We start from the raw sequence: 20,765 nt of genomic DNA, 5'->3' as shown, positions 1-20,765 counted from the left end.
CGACATAGTCCAGGACGGCCGCTCCTATTTATTTAATAAGAACCTTAAAAGACAAAAGTCAAGGATATAACAAAAAGATTGGATGGGCGGAGGCATAAACACACGGATATTTACATGGACACAGACTTTTTACTTTTTTGGACCTCGGCAAACGAAACAGACTTCATTGGTGCTGCGGGGCATGAAGCACCAGCGCTTAACTAATGACGCATGGATCATTATAAAGTTTATTTTTCGTCCTGTATAGTGGAGGTAGAACAGCTGTTGCATTAACCGCTGGCTTTGACTGACCGAAGTGCAGACTATCTCTCTTCTGCTCCGTGGAGCAAAGTGAAACCATGTGTTATTGTTAAGCTGCTGCTTCAAAACTACAATCAAAATAAAAGTGAAAGCAGCTCCCATATGGTCTTCTGTGTTGTAGCTGAAAAGAAAAGGTTTGCTGTGTTTTTTCCCAATAGATGAGATATGTCACCTTCGCCCCTTGTCCAATCAGAACCCTTCCCAACTCCCAGACCTTAAGCGGAATTGAATAAAGCCGCTTTCCCATGTAAATCTCTATTTTTAATTACTATTTACATGTAAACATAGTTTAATTAAACTTTAGCTTAATTTGGAACAACTAATTCTGAATCAAAAAAACATCATGTAACCGTGGCCAATGATTTGAAAGGCCTTATAAACTGGGTAATTATTATTGAAGACCAGGTGTGATTCTGGTGAGTGGTGTGAGCTGAAGAGAGTGGAAAAGTGCTGGGAGCAGAGGATTTGTTGAGCAGGAAGGCAGCACTGTGCAAAATGTGGTGATTTCCCATGATACTATTAAAGAGCTGTCAGTTGTAAAAGAAAATAAAATGAAGTATACTTAGAATACATTATGTATACAGTATATTAATTACACAAAATGTTTAATATAACAAGATAACGAGACTTTAGTTACAATTATTTGAAAACACATTAAAACAGATATTGTGGTGACAGTGGTGGCCACATTGTGCCTGGCTTCTTTCAGCATAAAAAGGTTTAGTTTCACGCATAAATATACAGTAGAATAGACCTGACCCCAAGAAGAACTTTACTATGGACTAAGCATAACAACCATGTACTGTACGTGAAGAGTTCTAAGCAAAAAGTGTGTTTTTTTCATGTATTTTGTTCAGGTGACATAAGTCAAATCAGAGTTGAGTGGTTCTGACAAATGAGAAGATATGAGGAAAACTTGTTTTCTGAAAATTTATAAAAACAGATCAGCCCGTTGTGTAAATTATTAAGACAACTATCAAATCCAAGAAGGATTTTCAGATATCCAACATAATGCAAGACTTTCAGTATGTTACATGATTATAATGTAAAATAGATCTCATTTTGCACAAAACAGCATTAAAAGCAGTGGTGTTCACCTATATAGTAAATATTGTCTAACATGTAATATGTATATTATTATTGTATCATATATTATAGTATATATTCTGAATTAAATTGTTATCAATATATAATTTTATCTTCCTTAACTCAATCAGTGCTATTGACGAGATAACTCGTCATTTGCGTTTTTTCACATGGATTACTAGAAAACATCCTGGCAGAGGTCCCTCATCAATATCTAAACTGTGCTACCTGTGAGCCAGATAGAAAAATAATAGGTGACATGTAGGAGGTAGCAGCGCACCTTTGGATGAGAGATCATCCATGCTCAGCAGAGCTCAGAGGGAGAGAAGGAAAGGCGTTTACGTGACAGAAAATAGCGCCACATACAAGAGTTGACGTTCCCAGCAGCGCACACTCAACCAGAGCATGTGTGGAACTCATGGATAGTGTGGCGATGGTGAGGTAAAACGATAATAAAAAAACAGGGAACGCAGTGACACACTGCATGTCCGGGAGGAAGAGGGAGAGAAACTTGGAGGAACGCCAAAATACAGTAAAAATCCATTCAACTCTGACCCAGATAGCAAAAAAATTATAATTTTGCCATCAAAAGTCTGGTCTCAGTGTTTTTTTTTTTGTTTTACATAAGGAAACAATGTTCAGATGTTAGAGTTGTCACTCTGCTCTGAAGATTTGTTTACAAACAAATTCTTTTTTTGTTGATGAAAGTAGAGGCTTCAATTTTTCAGAATCTGGTGTCAGATTTCAGATAGTCATAGTAAAAAAAATATTCTGTGGGTCTTTAAAATCAGTCAAAATGCTCAAAAACGGCTGGCACTGAGGGGGGTAGAAAATCTGAAAATGGCTGGCACTGAATGAGTTAGCACATCTACATCCACAAATTATGCAGTGAAGACCACTGCTTTTGATGTAAATACAAATCATTAACCTACCATATTGTAAATGGTTAAGGAAGTGGGCTTGTAATCGTAGGGTCACTGGTTTCGAATCCAACCTGGGTCATCACTGTAGGATATTGAGGAGGTCCCTCAACCCTAATGGCTCATGTTGTACGTCGCATTGGATAAAAGTGTCCGCGAAAGGAAATTGTAGAAATTCAGTCTCTGGCCAGCTTTGTGAAAACATCTTTTGCAGGGAGTTGGGGATAGTTATGATTTTTTTCTACCAGTTGTAAGATGTTACTGTGGTGCACTGTAAGGGCTTTTTCTGTCTGATTTTACAATTGAAGGTTGAAGAGCAAAACAAAAAAATGCCACAGAACATCAGCAAACTATAGTTTCAAGTAGGACAATGATGCTGAAGGCAGTATGTTTTAGGCCTATATGATGTCATTAGGGTTGGGCACCGAGAACCGGTTCCGGAACCACTACGAGTTGAATTAGTTTGTTTCAGCGGCTTGCTCTGTTTGTTTACGCGGGGTTTGCATGAGGTGCGTTCAGAACACGACTGTAGTGACTGCAGTCTGTGTGTGTAATCACTGGTAAAAAGCCCAGTAAAACTTTGGAAAACAATCACCCAGGAATAAATATTTGCTCCCTGGTAAAGATAGTAGCTCTAACAACTGCTAAAATGATAAACTTGGTGATATTACAGTCTGTACATGCAGTACAGGGACACATTTACGTCGCCTCTGGGTCCTAATGCCAGCTGTCCAGTGAAGCCTGTTCTGTTTATCGAGGTCTGTGTGAAAATCTGCATGTTTATGCTTCCGTCCATCCACTCTTTTCATTTTATCATGTCTTTTAAGGCTCTTAATAAATTTTCTCGGCTGTAGTACGGGCCGACGCCACCTTGGATTATGTCGTCACCAGCGTGTCATCACCGCAAGAACAACCTGAATTAACTTTTTATTTTCAAGTGCACTCCATACAACTATTACAATATAAACAATGCACACATTTAGCTGTTTATATACAATATATACATTATTTACAGTTATATACACTACATTTACACTACGCTCTCAAAATGCTGGACTACTCGTTGTTCCATTCATCTCTAAAAGTAGTATAGGAGGAAGAGCTTTCAGTTATCAGGCCCCACTTCTCTGGAACCATCTACCAACCACGGTTCGGGGGGCAGACACCCTCTCTACCTTTAAGGTTAGGCTCAAAACATTCCTCTTTGATAAAGCTTTTAGTTAGGAACCAGCTCATAGCTCATAATTAAGATGCAATAGGCATAGACTGCCGGGGGGGGCGGGTCTGGCATGCTCGGTTGGAGAGAGGTTGGAGAGGGCGTTAAGAGAGAGGTCATTTAGGTTAGAGAGGGACCGGAGAGGGTCCCATTCCTCTTTCAAACACTCCCTCTATGTCTGCTTCTTCCCTTGTGTGTTTGCTCCTGTACTCCTTCTGGCTTTTGTCTTGCAGGTCCGTGGGATCCTCAGTGTGGAGTTACAGAGACTCAGCGGCTCTGTCTCCACCCTTTCCTCTGCACACACCCAACACAGCATAACGTGGATGGCTGTTCATCATAGGAATGGGATCCACACAAGGTTCCTGCTGCTTAACAGAAGGTTTTCCTTGCCGCCATGATGAATTCATGTTGGGTGTGGGATACATATGTATGTGTATATACGTATATATGCATATGTGTGTATCCATAAAATGAAGAGTCCGTCCTTAAGACTGCTCTACTGTAAAGTGCCTTGAGATACCATTGGTTATGATTTGGCGCTATACAAATAAAGATTGATTGATTGATTGATTGATTGATATATACAATTTAAATATGTACATGAAGAAAAAAACACTTGGGGTACAGATTTAAGGATTAAAAAATGTCCAAAGTTTCCACTGCTCTTATTCTCCATGTGAAGAAGTCTTAAATTAGTCTATTTTCTTTTTAAAGTGGTGCAATTTTTGTGGCTTTTGACTCCAACTGCATTTATGTATATAATATCTTGCCTACAATGTAATCAGGTTCAAAATATAACTATTTTTTATAGTTTCTGTTTCCACTGCATCCAGAATAATAATAACCTTTCTCAACAAGAACTGTTGATTGATTTATCATATGACTGCTCCAGGGTTTGAGTTTGTTTCATTTTGTTTCACATCCACAGTGGGGCAGCCACCAATTGTGCAAGTACTCCCACTTACAAAGATGAGAGAGGCCTGTAAATTTCATCATGGGCATACCTCAACTATGAGAGACAGAATGAGAAAAAAAATCCAGAAAATCACATTACAGAATTTTTTGGAATCAGAATCATTAAAATCCAAATGATGCTCAACCCTTGATGTCATACAGGCAGTCAGCCAGGAAGATGACTGGCTGACAAAACTGGAACTGCCTTTTAAGTCTAAAATTCACATTTGATTCCTTATGTCACGGTCGCCTGGTGTCTGAGCATGTTGACCTCCTATCCTATCTGTCAGATACAGAGCTCAGGTTGTCAGCGGAAGTAGCTCGGCCTACATTGACTGGGTACTTCCCTGCAGCACCTCCACCAGCGCAGCGGCTGATAGCCTCCACCTGCCCAGCGGCAGCTAGGCTCCAGCCTTGCCGCAATCAATAATAATCTTAGGGGTGATAGATCAGCTTTATTGTTGTCACATATGTACGTATATGTATATACAGTACATGAAATTATTTCTTTGCATTTAACCCATCCCTGAGGAGCAGTGGGCTGCCACAGTGTGGCCCCCGGGGAGCAGTTAGGGTTAAAGGACTTGCTCAACATCCCACAGTGATGGCCCAGGTGAGATTCTAACGCGTAAGCCTCCGATTGCAAGCTCGCTTCTTTGACATCTAGGCCACCACTGCCCTAAAATAGTAGTAGTAACACAGGGTCTAGGATTCGGAGGTAAACAGGCTTTCAGTGTGGGTGCCTCAGTGACTCTGCTGTTGTTCAGTGCTCTCAGGGTTATGCATGTTGCTGATAGTGGTAGACATAACATAGCAGAGTTTCTTCAGGCCAGACCTTGGTGAATGCTATCAGTGTATGATGGCATCTGGCCTACATAGGGCAGTCTGACCAGAACTGACCAGGATAGGATCCTGTAATTACATATCAGAGAGCACTATGTGGTACTTATGCAGGCGTCACTGCAAGCAACAATCAAGGGGAGGATGAATCTCCAGAAGTGAGTACGTTCTTCAGCAGCAATAGCATCACTATTGATGGTGATGCCGTGGCTGCTTGCCACACAATTGCTCAAAAACGAAAGAAAAATCAAATATCAACAGGTTTGTGAGTAGAAAACACAAAATTGAGTTGCAAGAAAGCTGAAAGTGTGCAGAGAGAAAAGGAAAGGCTGAAAATATGATTTTGCTTCTTGCTTATTCCTTTTTTACAAACAATGTGTTTAATGCAATGTATAATATTAACCAAAATAAAGAACATTAATGTTTTTAACATTTTACCTTTAATGGTGGAAGAAGTAAAAGATAAAATAAAATAAAACTATTTCAGAACGCTCTTAACATACACAAATTGAACTTGGTCATCGCTGACAAAAAGAAAAGGAAAACAATTTAAGAACAATGGCAGACAACAAGCCGAGCTCTGTGCTTGGTGTGTCAGGTGAAAGAAACCCCATGCTGTAAGATAAGTCCAGATCAGAAGGCTGAAGCGTCTCTTAATGCTATTAAAGAGCATCTTAGTGGACTTCCACTGACCCTGATCCTTGCAGCTCAAAAAGGCTTTCACTGATGTATTACAGAGTCCTTTGCTTCGATTTCAATATGTGTGTGGGTGGGGGGGTAGCTGAAATCATACAAGAATAAAAGACTGTCAAAACAAGCAAGGATTTTAAATAAATAAATACATATATAAACAAACCACATGGATGTGACACCCAATTTATCTTACCACAGGATTAAAAGAAGAAAAAACTGATTTTACAATTGATCTGTTGTGCGGCAGTAGATTTGTCCACTCTCTGACTTCAATGCAATTTTTTTGGTTGTTTGTTTGCCTTTGATTACAGAAGGGCACGTTGAACCCCCTCTGTGCTTTAATCAGGGTGTGCGTGTGTTTGAAGGAGCATATCCATTTGAACAGCTCCCATTAATCTGTTGAGCAGCTCAGGATGACAAAGAATAATCTGCAGGGGGTCAACAAATGAACGACACCACCACATAATGGGAGAGTCCCATTCATTAACACACATCAGTACAGGTGAGAGCTATCGATGTTATTAATAATGTGTCAGTATACCACAAGTGATTCAGCACAGGGTGAGTGGTGAGTCACTTATTTTGTTCCTGAGCCGTACACATATAGGCCAGATATCAAAGGCATGCACAATAATTTGCCTAGTAAAAACAAATGTATCACTTCAAGTGCTTGAATCAACACTGACTTGAATGAAAGTGGAGAAGAAGAAAAAACCTTCATCAATGCACAGACTCAGGGTGTGAAGCAGCACTTCTAATCATGTAATCATGGCAACAAGCAGCTACTTGGAGAAAACACAAGGATAGCACAATTTGTTCTGCTGTTGTTTTCAATTCAACCACCACCACACTGTGTGCTGCTTGTTTGTTGAATTATTCATTGATGCAGAAATGCAAGGTGGGGGTGGGGGGGCGCTGTACGTTGATTTCAACTGTAGATATACTGTACTTTAATACTCAGTATTTTATTTACTGCTTTTTTGATTTGGTAGTCCATATGTGAAAATGTATGACGGCATCAATGTCACTAAAATCTTATTCTACACAAAATATTGTTCTAATATCCGGTCTAAAAATCTGGTAATTATGCATAAAACATCCCCAGGTTCACTTCCAATCAGACAACCAAAACACATATTTTATCTACTGGAGAAGTATATTTTGAAAATGTTAGCCTTTTATGCTTGGATGCATGCATTAAAGGCACGAGTTAAAAATAGACATGTCGTTTGAGGGAATTGCCAGCAGTGGGGGGAGGAAGGTGATGCAGCTGCCCCTCTAGCCGAGGTGCGAGCCCAGCCCTGCTGTGCACCACAGCGTCACTAACCCAGGCCTTAGAGCCAATCCTCCGTATTCCAGAGTAATGAATCCAACTTGCTGACTTTTCATACTCCCCTTGTTCTTTGTGTCCATTGAATCGCCTTGTGTATAAAATGCACTATACAAATAACCTTGCTTTCATATGTTTTTTGTTATCCTTTGAATTCAGAATATCAGTTTGCTTAAACTTTGAAAGAAGAGTACACTATAGTAAATCAATGTCTGAAAAAGCTGTAGCTAGATTTAAATATTTAGATCCATCACTACTTACCTCTGATCCATATGATACCTCAACAGAAGGTAGCTATCAATAATCCCCGTCGTTCTGTGGCGGTCGTTCATGAGCGCCTTGCCGGGATAACGCGCTGGTGACGACATAGTCCAGGATAACCGCCTAGAGCCGAGACTATTTTTTTAATAAGAGCCTTAAAAGACATGGATATAATGAAAAGAGTGGATGGAAGGATGCATAAACGTGCGGACATTCACACGAACTTATTACACACACGAACACAAGGACTTATTATACACACACGGACGTTGGTAAAAGGAACAGGCTTCATAGAGGCATGAAGCACCAGAGCTTTACTAAGATAAAGCAATTTTTTCACTGAACATCCTGTACAGTGGAGGTAGAAAAGCTTTAGCATTAACTGCTGGCTTTGATTGACCAAAGTACAGACTTCTATCTTGCTTCTCCGCTGCTCTATCTCTCTTATTCTACTCCACCGAGCAAAGTGAAATTGTGTGTTATTGTCAAGCTGCTGCTTCAAAACTACAATAAAAACAAAAGAGAAAACAGTTCTCATGTGGTCTTCTATGTTGTAGTCAAAAAGAAAAGGTTTGTTGTGTGTTTTTCCCAATAGACGTGACACATCTTGCTCTCTCACTGTCCAATCAGAACCCTTCCCAACCCCCAGACATAAAACAGAATTGAATAAAGCCAAATAAACCGGTTTTCCATGTAAATCTCTATTAGGGAATTACTATTTCAATGTAAACACAAAGCAGAACACTTTATTTCCGAATAATTGAATCCGGAATAACTAATTCCGAACTAAAAAACATCATGTAACCGTGGCCAATGGTGCAGTTTGCAATAGCCCAGCTGCTGTGCCACATCCCCGCCACAGAAAGACCATTAGGATGCATTCACACTAGGGATGTAACGATTCACTCAACTCCCGATACGATTCGATACTGGGTTCACGATACGATTCTCTCACGATTCATTTTACAAAATGGGACTGTACTTAAATGACTGAAAAATATTCCTTTATTTTTTGGGGGGGAAAAAAAACTAGAAAATACCATAATATTTTCCTTTTATTTTTCATTGTCAAAAGAATCCCTTGATGAACTATTCCAAATAATGCAATTTAACTAAAAATAAATCTTGAATGAAATAAATAAAGGAATAATAAAAATGAAGAAGCCTATTCATTTAAATTCTGGTTCCATAGTAAACAATACAAAACTGCATAATAGTTATTTTTCTTTTTAAAAGTGCAACTGAAAATGTATTTTGTGACTTAATAATTGGACCTTTAAAAAAAAAAAACAGTCTGCACTGTATTTGGGTCAGATATTTGTATGAACCAGCAGAGGGCGATGGTAACCCAGTGGTCGGTTGGCTAGCAGACAGAGCTAATAGAAAAACGTGACTTTTACAGATATTCACGTAATATTACAGATATTCTTTTGGTGCTAAAGGGGTAAGGAATCATTTATGAATATGTTTAAGAGTAGAAGGCGGCCAGAAAAAAAGTATTTGCAGATTTCGCCCGCCGCCAAGACTTCTGGATAGCTGGTTAAAAAAAGGTACTGCGATTCAATTTTCACAGCATCGATGTGAACCTTGATACCTATGAATCGATTTTTAACTGCCTTACGATTAATCGTTACATCCCTAATTCACACCAGTTCAGTCCTGGACTCAGTCCAAACACAATATGCACAATAGTAGCATCACATTACACTTTCAGCACAACCAAAATAGCTAACTGGTAAACATTGCTTCAATTGTCCCCCCCTGACTCCCTCTTCCCTATTACTTTCCCCCTCACCAAGGTGTAACACTGCCCTCTTTTTATATCTTTCCACTAATAAAGTTTTTCATACCCTTCTTAAGGAGGGCTGGCGTCAGTCACAATTATGCAATAAAGTACATGCATTTGTTTCACTGCACTAATAAAACAGGCATAGCACTACATTTTGTACTAAGTAAAAAATAATATTACATGTTTTTTACTTTAAGCATCAAGGTGGACATGTCTGTTAACTTGCTGCAGCGACCCCTTGAAAAATAGAAAATGAAAAACTGCCAACCTGTATAATTTGACCTGTACTACTAAACTAATTTACTTTAATCATTTACAAAATATCTGTTACTGCACCATCTACTGCAGGAAATGCACTTTGAATCTTTGCTCATGGTTTGATAATGAAGGATTCTCACTGCACACAATAGCTTCAGAAAGCTCAATCTATGATCACTTGAAAATTGTTTCAGGAACTCTGGGCTTGTTTTTACATCAATAATTTAGTTATCGTAACAATTCTCTCTTTACAGGGCTCTTCTTTACCTTCTTAACTTTCCCTCACACAACAAACGGTTATAAGAAATAAACATCTTCACTATGCAGACTCGTTGAATTTCAACATGTGCTTTTGATGACAAACAACATGCAAAGAATAAGGACAGGACGCACTTCTCTCAGTTAGGTGTGAGAACTGCTTTGCTCCTTTCACACTCACCATTAGGGGATATGGAGGGCGGGGTGAGGCACTTGAAAAGCCCCAAAGCATGCATTAAACCTTATGCTTTCATTATAATGGCTCCAACTCTATACTCCTACTTTAGTACCGATTTATCTATTCAACACTGGATGAAAAGAAGCCAAAGGAAATCATTAAGCTTTTTAGTATAAAAGTGAAAAAAGCATACATGAGACAGTGCCACCTGGTGTGCTGTGAGTGTGGGTGAAAACTAAAAGCAGCTTAGGTCTTACAGGAGTGAATGCACAGTCAATTCCATTCATTGTGGTATATGTGAACAACTATAACAAAAGCAAGGCCAACAGATGGATTAGAACATATCATATTGTATGACCCATAAGGGCTGAAAAAAAAAATGTTTCTGAAAGAGTGAGAAGCTTTGACGAATAAAGCTTATTACAGTTTTTGCACCAACGAATAAAGATACAAAGTAGGCAAAAGGTTGGGAGACAAAGCCAATACAGGCCAATGCAATGTGAGCAACTTCAAACTATTAAACTGTTTGGATTTTCAATGATATGCACAATTTACCTTTAGATATAGAGTGGTGTGAAAAGTGTTTGCCCCCTTCCTGATTTCTGACTTTTTTGCATGATTTCCACACTTAAATGTTTCAGATCATCAAGATCACTGCACACCTGTTCCCAATCTAGAAATCACTTGACATATCTGACAACGTGAAATAGACCAAAAATTCCTCAAAAGCTACAGACATCATGCTGAGATCTAAAGACATTCAGGAACAAATGAGAAAAAAGTAACTGAAATCTATCAGTCTGAGAAAGGTTATAAACCCATTTCTAAAGCTTTGGGTCTCCAGTGAACCACAGTGAGAGCCATTATCCAAAAATGGCAAAAACACGGAACGGTGGTGAACTTTCCCAGGAGTGGCTGGTCGACCAAAATTAAATGGGTGGATACAGTTATTACCCAGCGGCAATCCACTGCTTTGTTGCCAGTGTGTGTGGTTGTCCGTTGCCCCACTACTGCAACAGTGACACTCGACCTAGCAGTCCCACCCATTCGCTCATCAGCTCCCCCATACCTAACTCTAAGCGCACAAGCCAGCAGCATTCCCCAAACTCTAAACTCCACTCAGCCTCTGCTTGGTGCTCATTCTTTAATTCTCTATTGGGCCGATTTACGAATGGTTGTAAATGTGTGTGCAAAACGTCACTACCTGCGCTGATAAACGGTGCAAACTGCAAGCAATCTGTCAAGCATGCAACATAGCGTGCACAATCCATATAGTGTGTTTGCCATTGATGAATAAGCAATATAGGTGGATCAATTTTGATCAATAATTTTTGTACCAGAAAGGTCTTGGAACATTAAATGTAAGTTATTTTTGTATCCTGTGTCTACTGTTAATGTTCACGGCAGCCTCATCTCTATGCGTAATGCTGAGAGTGTTACCACCTGCCTTTGGGACATATTAAATGTATAGTTTATTTAAAAACAGGCCCCGCAAACAGTTTCAGGTTTGATAAATGGGACTGCACAAACTGCATTAATTATTTAATTTTTTGCCTAACAGTATTTTGAGCCCCACAGCTGATCCGCCCATATTACATATTCATCAATGGCAAAGTGCTAAATTGACTGCGCTATGTTGTATGCTTGACAGGTGGAGTCCTGATTGCCTGGGGTTTGCACTGTTTATCAGCAAGTGTAGTGACGTTTGCACACGGTTTTACAGCCGCAAAATTTTAGTAAATCCGCCGCTAGGCAGGCTCGGCACTTCTCCTCTGTATTCTAGACCCGGAGCTCCACCAGTTAACAGACACGATGAAGCTGATTTGTTTATGGCTGTCAATGTTGAAGTTTGCATGTTGTTGGTCATGTTTGTATGGTTGTTTACAGAGACCGTGAATGATGTCTGCCTGCAAAACTGTGCCTTTCAATAGGCTCGCACAGTGGTGCCTCCAGAATCTTTTTTACAGGGGCGGCCAGATGGGGCCACAGAAAATCTTGCGGTGGCACACCAAAATCAAAAGCAATGAATACATTTCAGGAATCCTATTATGTTGTTGTAGAGTTTATCGAATATTCTAAAACTATGGGAATAAGATAATCAATCGCTGATATACTCTGGTACAAGTAATGCTACTGATTATCTGATGTACATAAAATCCTTCTGATCTTGGTTCCTCCAATCCTAGGCTAGATATCCTTTTCTTTAAAAAGACAATTAAACAGCTTTAATTTTGAAGAGCACATTGTAAAAAAAAAAAAAAACATTTACTTGGAACAAACCTACTCAAGGTAAAGAGCACTAAAGACACCTCCAATTACTCCAATAGCTTTATTTGCCTGTTGCTGTCTTTTTGTAAACAAAATAGCATCATTATACATAATGAACAATCACAGCCAGTCACAACCTATACAAAAATACCCTGTATCAAGCTACATTGCATTCAAAACAATCATCAAGATTGATGATTGATGCGAACTTTACTAAAACAAAGCAGTGTAATTGCATCCATTAATAATAAATATTAAAAGAATAAATCAATAAAAAAATAAATGAAAAGGTTTTTTAGCAATGACATTCCACCAATGCACAAAATAAAAAGTGGAGTGGTCAGCAATTTTGCCATGGCCACCCCTTGTTGGCCATTTGTCATTAGTGTTTCACTTCCCCTTTATGACTAATGCAATGTGAACTTTATTTTCCATGTAACTATAAAACTATTAATATTACTAATAAAAAATGCGGTCTACCTTAGTACGTATAAACAAAATATGTTAAACTGTTGAAATGAGTATGTAAACGTATTTTTAAATGGCTAAACATGCAGCTTTTGTTTGAAACTTTTGTCCTGCTAAGGTTAGGGCACTGTGCACCTACCTGCAGCACAAGGTAAACTCTTATCCTTGTAAAATGTGAAGCTGCAAAACGAAGAAATGTGGAGTAAAAACTAAAAACATTTACTACCAGAACATGCAGCAAAATAATCACTCCTTAAGACCTGACATCAGTTATGCTAAAGCAGTGATTAAGTGCAATATCTGTAGCTAAGTGCAACAGTTAATGTACCCAGCAGGAGACCACTGTAATGGGCCACTGTCTGGTGGTGCTGCACTGTTGAGATAATTATTGAGTGACAGAATATTATTATAAATAAAATGCTCTAGGGATTTCTATGGGTAGTTCTGGCCAAACCAAATACCTCCAGAAGTCACATAATTATTGGAAATATGTCCACTTGTATCTTCTTCACTGTCGGTATAAATGCATTTTTTTTTTTAAATTATATTTATAAGTTTAACTAAGCCCCACTAAACAAAATAACATAATCAATAGGATACACAGGGACACTAATAAAAGCATTACATTAAAGATTTAAATTAGAAAGCACAAATTTTGCATGAACAAAATAAATAACCTTTTGATTACAGGTTGTGCTATTTAGGCAAGGCAACACAAATGTATTTGTATGGCGCATTTCATACACAAGGTAATTCAATGTGTTATACATGACTAAAAATTACAACTGAAAACATTAAACAGTTTAAAAATCAATAAGAACATTAAAACATTTAGCACGGTTTAAAATCAAACATGAACATTAAATAAAAAATAAAACAATTAAAAATCTCCCTCTCAGTCATAAGATTTAAAAATGTTCACATTGGATGCTGACTTCAGCTCTACTGGCGGTTTGTTCCACTTCTTTGCAGCATAACAACTAAAAGTAGCATCACCATGTTTACTGTGAGCTCTGGGTTCCACTATCTGACCTGCGTCCATAAATCTGATAGACCTGCTGGGTTCATACTGTACCTGACTAACATCTCACTGATGGATTCTGGACCAAACCCATTCACAGATTTAACACCAGCAGCAGAACTTTAAAGAGTAACTAAACCCCAAACCCACTATTTTCTGTATTTTGGTATTAAGTAGTGCTGTTGATTGATCCTAGTCCAACTTTTAACATTTTTGTAAAATTATTTTAATTTTGCGCTTTTAGTTGTAAAATGTCAGAGTTACTGGCTTCTAAGGGTTGAATGCCAGCTGTTATGCTGCGTTCACACCGAATGCATCTTCTGGGGCACCGGACGCATCTGCTGCACTAAATGTTTCGCATGTGTCGCAAGATCAATAAATGTCCCCATTCACTTCATATGCCCGTCTGAAGCGAAGCCCCGCCCACCAGCGACACATCCAACCCAGTGAGTTTCACTGCCTGCTGAAGCGTGGCGCTGCGCTCCTTTTTCTCCTCTCATAATCATAAACCACCAGTGTAAAAAGCCGGTGTGATTAGCGGCTAATGCTATCCTAGCTCAGTGCGACTTTCAAAGATGAAAACTACAGAGAGAACTTTTACCTGCTACTACCACTTCCACGCTGATTCTCCTCCACACCAAATTCTTCCTTGTCCGGTCCCTGTTATAAAGGCCATGTCATACAGCTCCAGGTGGTCACACACAGCTTCTACTCCATGGTTGAATGGGTGAACAGACCGGTGATGGCCTGACGTCATCGTCAACAAAGACTCTGATTGTCTTTCGTCATGTGAAGCAGTCCCAAAAGTTCAATATTTTCAACTCTTGTGGATTTGCAGATATGCATAAAATCGGGAGCGCACTCGCACGGCCAACGCTCTTGACGTGCGGATTGGACCTCACTGCCATACTGGAAAAATGTTACATCTGGGAGGCCTATATCTATTGACTTTGTATGTAATCTGGACGTACGGACATTTTGTGACACATCTGGTGTGAACGCAACATTACAACTGAATTTTGCAAGTGGCTGAAATTTATTCTTTAGATTCTCCTGCATCATCAACTTTCACTGTTGGCCTCGCCCCTCCTACAAAAGCTGAGAGGAGGGAGGAGGGTTTCCTCCAATAACAGCCCTCAGTGAGCATTGATTGACAGTTATAATGAAGAACTGCTCTCTTCAGCTGTGAAGTTTTTGACTCTGTGCTTCTATAAAGAGCAAATTCTGCACTAGACAGAGGGCTTATCAAGCTATGTGTATTTACAGACACATCATGTGTGTATTATCGTCTGTTTGTTCATGGCCCAGCAGAGGTGATAGTGTGTGTATTGTTGTGTGTGTGCTTGGGTGCAGCTTCAAGTGGGGATTGTGTGTGTGATTGTAGTATTTGATCATAGAGTGGGCGTGTCTTACTGAGACAGTAAGACACGCCCATAATCAAGGCAGTTTTTGAATTTCCATCCTAGTGACAGGTCAGCAGAAAGCAGGGGTTTAGTTACTCTTTAAAGTGTATTCTGAGGCTGAGTGTGAGTCAGTAAAGACTTACTGGAGTAAAACGGAGTAATGTGCTCTGACCTTTAGTTGTTTTGGTTAAGACCCGAGTTGTAGAAAAGCAAAAATACTCCAAAACAGGACCAAGGGCAACAAAATGTCTAGCAAGAAGAATACAAACACAGCAAACAGAACAAACAATATTTAAGATAAAGGACCAACAAACAAAAGAAATTCTACACAAACCAGAGGAAATAGAAAGAGTATTCCAAAAATATTATAAAGATCTAACACAGTGTTAACCTTCAACAGCATGTGCAGACAAGGTAAAAAAAAAAAAAAAAAAAAATAAAGATCTTCACACTCTACCCACACTACATAATGAAGAAGAAACTGGATTTACCTTCAATTGGCACAATACAAAATGATATTCTTACTGCAATCATAACTAGTGAAGAAATAAATAAGCCTATAAAATCAATGAAGAACAATGAATTCCCAGGTACTGACAGATACCCTGCTGAGTTTTACAAGAAGTTCAAGAAAGAATTGGTGCCTCTGATCCAGTCTTCATATAACTGGACACTAAAAAAAAATAAAAGGCCATCATATCAGTCATATTGAAACCAGATGGGACCTTGTGCGAAAATTACCGTCCTATATCAATTTTGAATATAGATTCCAAATTATATACATCTATTATTTCAAAGAGAATTAACACATTTTTAGCCAATCTAGTTGACGAGGATCAAACAGGGTTTATAAAGGGGCGACAGATGCAGGATAATATTAGGAGAACTCTACATGTTATAGAAGAAGTAAACCAACAAAAAGAAGCACGGTATTAATAAGTATTAGGGTTAGGGTTAACTGGAAGTTTTTATACCAAGTGTTAAAACGATTTGGTTTTAATCCTAAATTAATAGATTGTATAAAGACATTGTATCTAAATCCCAGTGCAAGAATCAAAATAAATGGTAATCTGTCGGACAAATTCATTTTAATAAAAGTACTTGGGAGTGATGGTTACAGAAAATTTTAATACATTATGTGAAACAAACTACGGTAACGTCACTATAGAAATCCAAAAACACCTAGAAAGATAGAACACACTGCCCTTAGATTTTTGTTCAAAAATAGATATTATAAGAACGTTTTACCAATGTTACTTTATCTATTCCAATCGTTACCAGTGAAGATACCAGGAAAACAATTTTTAACATGGGGCATGAAAATATCTAGATTTATATGGGGAGGGAAAAGAGCCAGAGGTAAATAAACAATCCTCCAACTCTCTGCAGATAGGAGAGGATTGGCCCTCCCAAATCTAGAGTATTACTACATATCAGCTCAACTGAGGTATGTTTACTGCTGGTGTAATCCTATTTATGCAGCAAAGTGGAAAAACACAGTAAAAACCATAAATTATATTTCAATACAAACTCTGATTGGGGATAGAGAGCAATAAAATAAGCTGAAAAATGAAATAGACCCAAAAACAAGCATTTGCTTCAAAGTTATAAAAGTTATAAAAAGAAATGTAACTACAAAAAGGCATTAATATGTTTAAATGGATAGCATATGACACCAGTTTCAAACCTACCCAACAGGAACTGGGATTTAAACAATGGCTATCAAAATGAATCACAACATGGAATATTTTGGAAAAGGAGGGGAAATTTAAGAGTTTTAAGGAGATCAAGGACAAATTTGGTCTCGACAGGTGTGACTTTTTTTGATTTTTACAAGCGAGAGAATATTACAATAAAGAAATCAGGAGGACACCTTCCATGGAAGGGAACACAGTGATCAAAATTAGAAATGAAGCATATAAAGGAAAGTTGATGAGACTCGTATCTAAATTCTACCATACACTTTTAGATAATACTAAGAATTCAACAGAACGCATAAGGACAAAATGGGAAACAGAACTGACTACTGAAATATCAAGTAATAACTGGCAAAATATGTGGAAGAACCACCAAACAACCACTTGTTCTCAAAAATGAAGGAAGTTTTCATGGAAAAACCTGATCTGTTTTTTTTAAATTTTCCCTAGAGTTAAAAGTAAATATCTGAATCAGCCTCTTCCATGCTGGAGAAACTGTGGATCAGTAAACGTTAATCATAGCCATGTATTATGGAAGTGTTCAAAAATAAGTGACTATTGGAAAAACATAAACGCAGAAATAATGCAAATGTTGGAATATAATATACCGTTGGATGTCAATATACTGTACCTGTGTAATTTTCCAGCTGAACATGTACACTGTAAAGATAAATACTTGTTAAAAATGTTAACAGTGGCTTGTAAAAAAAAAACTATAACAAGGAAGTGGTACCGAGCTGAGCCCCCAATGACGAAGCAATGGATCCAGACTGTTGAGCAGATTCATTTAATGGAGAGTCTGACTTACTGTACATGTTGATATTACAGAGATCCAAGTTGGAATAGAAATGGGAGAAATGGACAACATATAAAAACAAGAGCAGCGACAATGTGAATTCAACTGAGTGAGAGGAGACATGTTGAAAAAGACACTTGTGACCCTGTGAGATTTTAAATCCTTTTCCCCAGTAATTTTATTTTAATTTTTTGTTTATTTTTTGTTCATTTTAAGTTATTTGATTTGTCTGTCCTTCTATTTTACGATTGTTCAAAAAAAATAAAAAATAAAAAGAAACATGCAAAAAAAAGACCCGAGTTGCAGCAACACTACCTCAAGGTGGGCATACACTGTGCAATGAGTCTCCGCTAAATTGTGTGTCGTACATCGCATGGTATACATGGGGTCACGAGAAGCAATTAACACCTCACGACCAGCTCCCGATCAGCAATCGTCTGGTCGTAAAAAAAATCAAAAATGTTTGAAATCCAGTCGCTCCTTGTGAGGGTATCACTGTTGAAGCAGTGCCACGGACCGTCTTACCTCAAACTGCACATGCGTGAACACTTCAGGATCACTGTAGAACTGATGGACCATACTGCCCATGTCAGCCCAGCCAATTCTTGGTCCACACACATCGCCGCCTTTTCTTTTGTAAAGCTCTTTTTGCTGAAATGCCAAGTGTCTCTCCACTTCCGGGTTCTTCTGTTTTAATGGCGACGTTTCAGAGATCTTCTTCTTTTTCTAATTTGTAGGTTGCAACAAGACTCCAACGTGACTTGTATGGACGTACAGCGTGAGCATTCATGTGTCAATGTGTCAGTCCGTATAGTGCGAGAACATGAATCGTGAGCTGCAAACATTCAGACTCTGCAACTGAGTCGCACAATTTCAGCTGGTGCTGAGTCCAACGATTGAAACAATCCCAGTGTATGCCCACCTTTAAGCAAAACTATCGAGGCTGAAGAATTCCAGTGTCCTACATGATGCAGAGCTACGACTAAAGTACAGAACTGGAACGTACCTGAACTCCTCAAGAATTTAGCCCAGCAGAAATGTTCAGTCCCTTCAGTCTGGATACCTTCAGAACAAAAAAACAGAAATTACAACATTGCTTGAATGGAGCATTTGTGCAGTAGTTCCCAAACTTTTCACAGTCCCGTACCCCTTCATCTTAAGCTATGTACCCCCTACTTCTGCACACTTAAATAATATATTGATGAAATGCAGTGTTTTTCAACCTTGGGGTCATGACCCCATGTGGGGTCGCTTGGAATTCAAATGGGGTCCCCCAAAATGTCTAACAATTTATAATTAAAAAAATGACTGAATAAAAATGTATTTTTTTAATGTTAAAATGTTTTAACATCACACACACACAACAATCTCAAACAACTCTATTCTATACTTTCACTTTCTCAAACATAAATCTAGTTCAAATAAAATGCAGAATAAAAATATCTGAGCTAGTGCATATTGCCATTCATTTTAGAAAGAAAGAAAAAAGTCTCTGGAGACAAAAATGTACGACATTAAAATGGGGTCACAGCCCAAAAATTTGGGAACCACTGATGTAATGTTATATGCAACGTAGACCTATATCTGAATCTTACTTATCCTGTTGAGGAATAATATATAATAATAATATTTTTTTTAAAATGCATGTAGGCTCCTGACTGCTGGTCAATTTATATTCTAGTTTCCAATTTTTATTTTTTTTATTGATGTACCCCCTATGACAAAATGTGTACCCCACTTTGGGAACCTAGTAGTTAGTGATACACTGCAAAGGAGGGTAGCAGTTGGTCATCCTGCAAAGCTTACCAGGGGGCTGGACATAGATGTTAGTCTTCTGGGACACCTTTAGTAAAAAAAAAAAAAGTTTAGTGACAAAAACAAGCACCAAAATAAATTAACATTTCAAACAGCAATCACACTCTACTAGTTTATTTTTACAGGCAACATTTCATAAACTGCAGAGCTTTTTATATAAGATGATAGAAAACAGTGTTGTTATGGTGCTTTTTTTTTAATCACAGTTTGACAGAATATAAACTTTGAAAGAAAGTGAGTAAAGCAGTTCTTTCAATAATGGCAAAGGAAGAAAATAAATCAGAGGGGACGGAAAATAAATTGACTGGATGCTATCAGAGTAGATCAATCCCCCATGAGTGTTTTCTGTCAAAATAAAATGCATGGTGATGCGTCTCAGTGTCTGTCCTGTCTGCCTTCCTGCTGTCACCACTAAATAGCAAAGATAAAGCATGCTACTTGCTTTAATTTGGAACCTACGGCTAGATTCTTATCTGAAAATAAAGTACTCGAATACCTTTTTACAAGACGAATAATTATAGTCGTGTGTTTTTATATCTGTTGTATGTATTCTTGTAGGATGCATACTGTAACTACTGTCATTTCCTGTGCCATAGATATCAACACATTCTTTAAGCTTCCATCACTCTGTTTAAAGGACCTTTGTAATGAAAGAATTGAGCAAATCCAACCTGATGTTCAGCATCCTGTTTATGATCAAACTTTCCCACATGTCACAGACTCTCTCTATATAATAGATTGTTATAGTCATAGTCCCCCTTGATGTGTTCATTCCAAAGAAACACAAACATAGTTTCTCAGGGGAAGCGAGAAACAATCATACCATTTGGACAAAGTTAATGCTAATAAATGTTATGCATTATGGCACAAAGTGCTCTGTGGTTCCCATTAGTGATCCCCACAGCAAGTCATCTGCTTCCATCTTCAAGGATCTTTTACATGTTTTTCAACTTTTACATACAAACTCCAACAAAGTTCATCTGTTTCACAGCATCCATTACACTTTGGATGCCAAAATCCTTCTTCTCTCTTCATGTCAAAACCATCTCAATTAGGCTTTTCTGATGTTTTTTACACCTGCTCCAAAGCTGTGTCTATGGTGTATTTTTTTAGAATTGTGGCCATCTTGTTCAGTTAAGGAAAGCTCTGCATTTGTTCTGCCTCCAGCTCAGCCTCGTGTATTATAGGCAGATTTACTGTATCTAAACCTAACA

General features: G+C 38.3%; 1 protein-coding gene across 1 annotated transcript in view; it reads right to left on the bottom strand.

The window, feature by feature from the left end:
* The window catches only part of glt1d1 (glycosyltransferase 1 domain containing 1), a 43,203-nt gene that overhangs the window by 14,009 nt on the left and 8,429 nt on the right, over nucleotides 1-20,765 (bottom strand). Inside the window, exons 5-6 of the mRNA XM_028458021.1 lie at nucleotides 19,543-19,579; nucleotides 18,743-18,799 (exon numbers count right to left, since the gene is read on the bottom strand). Coding sequence (XP_028313822.1) covers nucleotides 18,743-18,799; nucleotides 19,543-19,579 — 94 coding nt within the window. The remainder of the gene's footprint in view (nucleotides 1-18,742; nucleotides 18,800-19,542; nucleotides 19,580-20,765) is intronic.

Source organism: Gouania willdenowi, chromosome 9, assembly GCF_900634775.1.
Source record: "Gouania willdenowi chromosome 9, fGouWil2.1, whole genome shotgun sequence".
Classification (NCBI taxonomy): domain Eukaryota; kingdom Metazoa; phylum Chordata; class Actinopteri; order Blenniiformes; family Gobiesocidae; genus Gouania; species Gouania willdenowi.
Note: the sequence above shows the minus strand (reverse complement) of the source record. Positions and strands in the feature narration are given on the sequence as shown.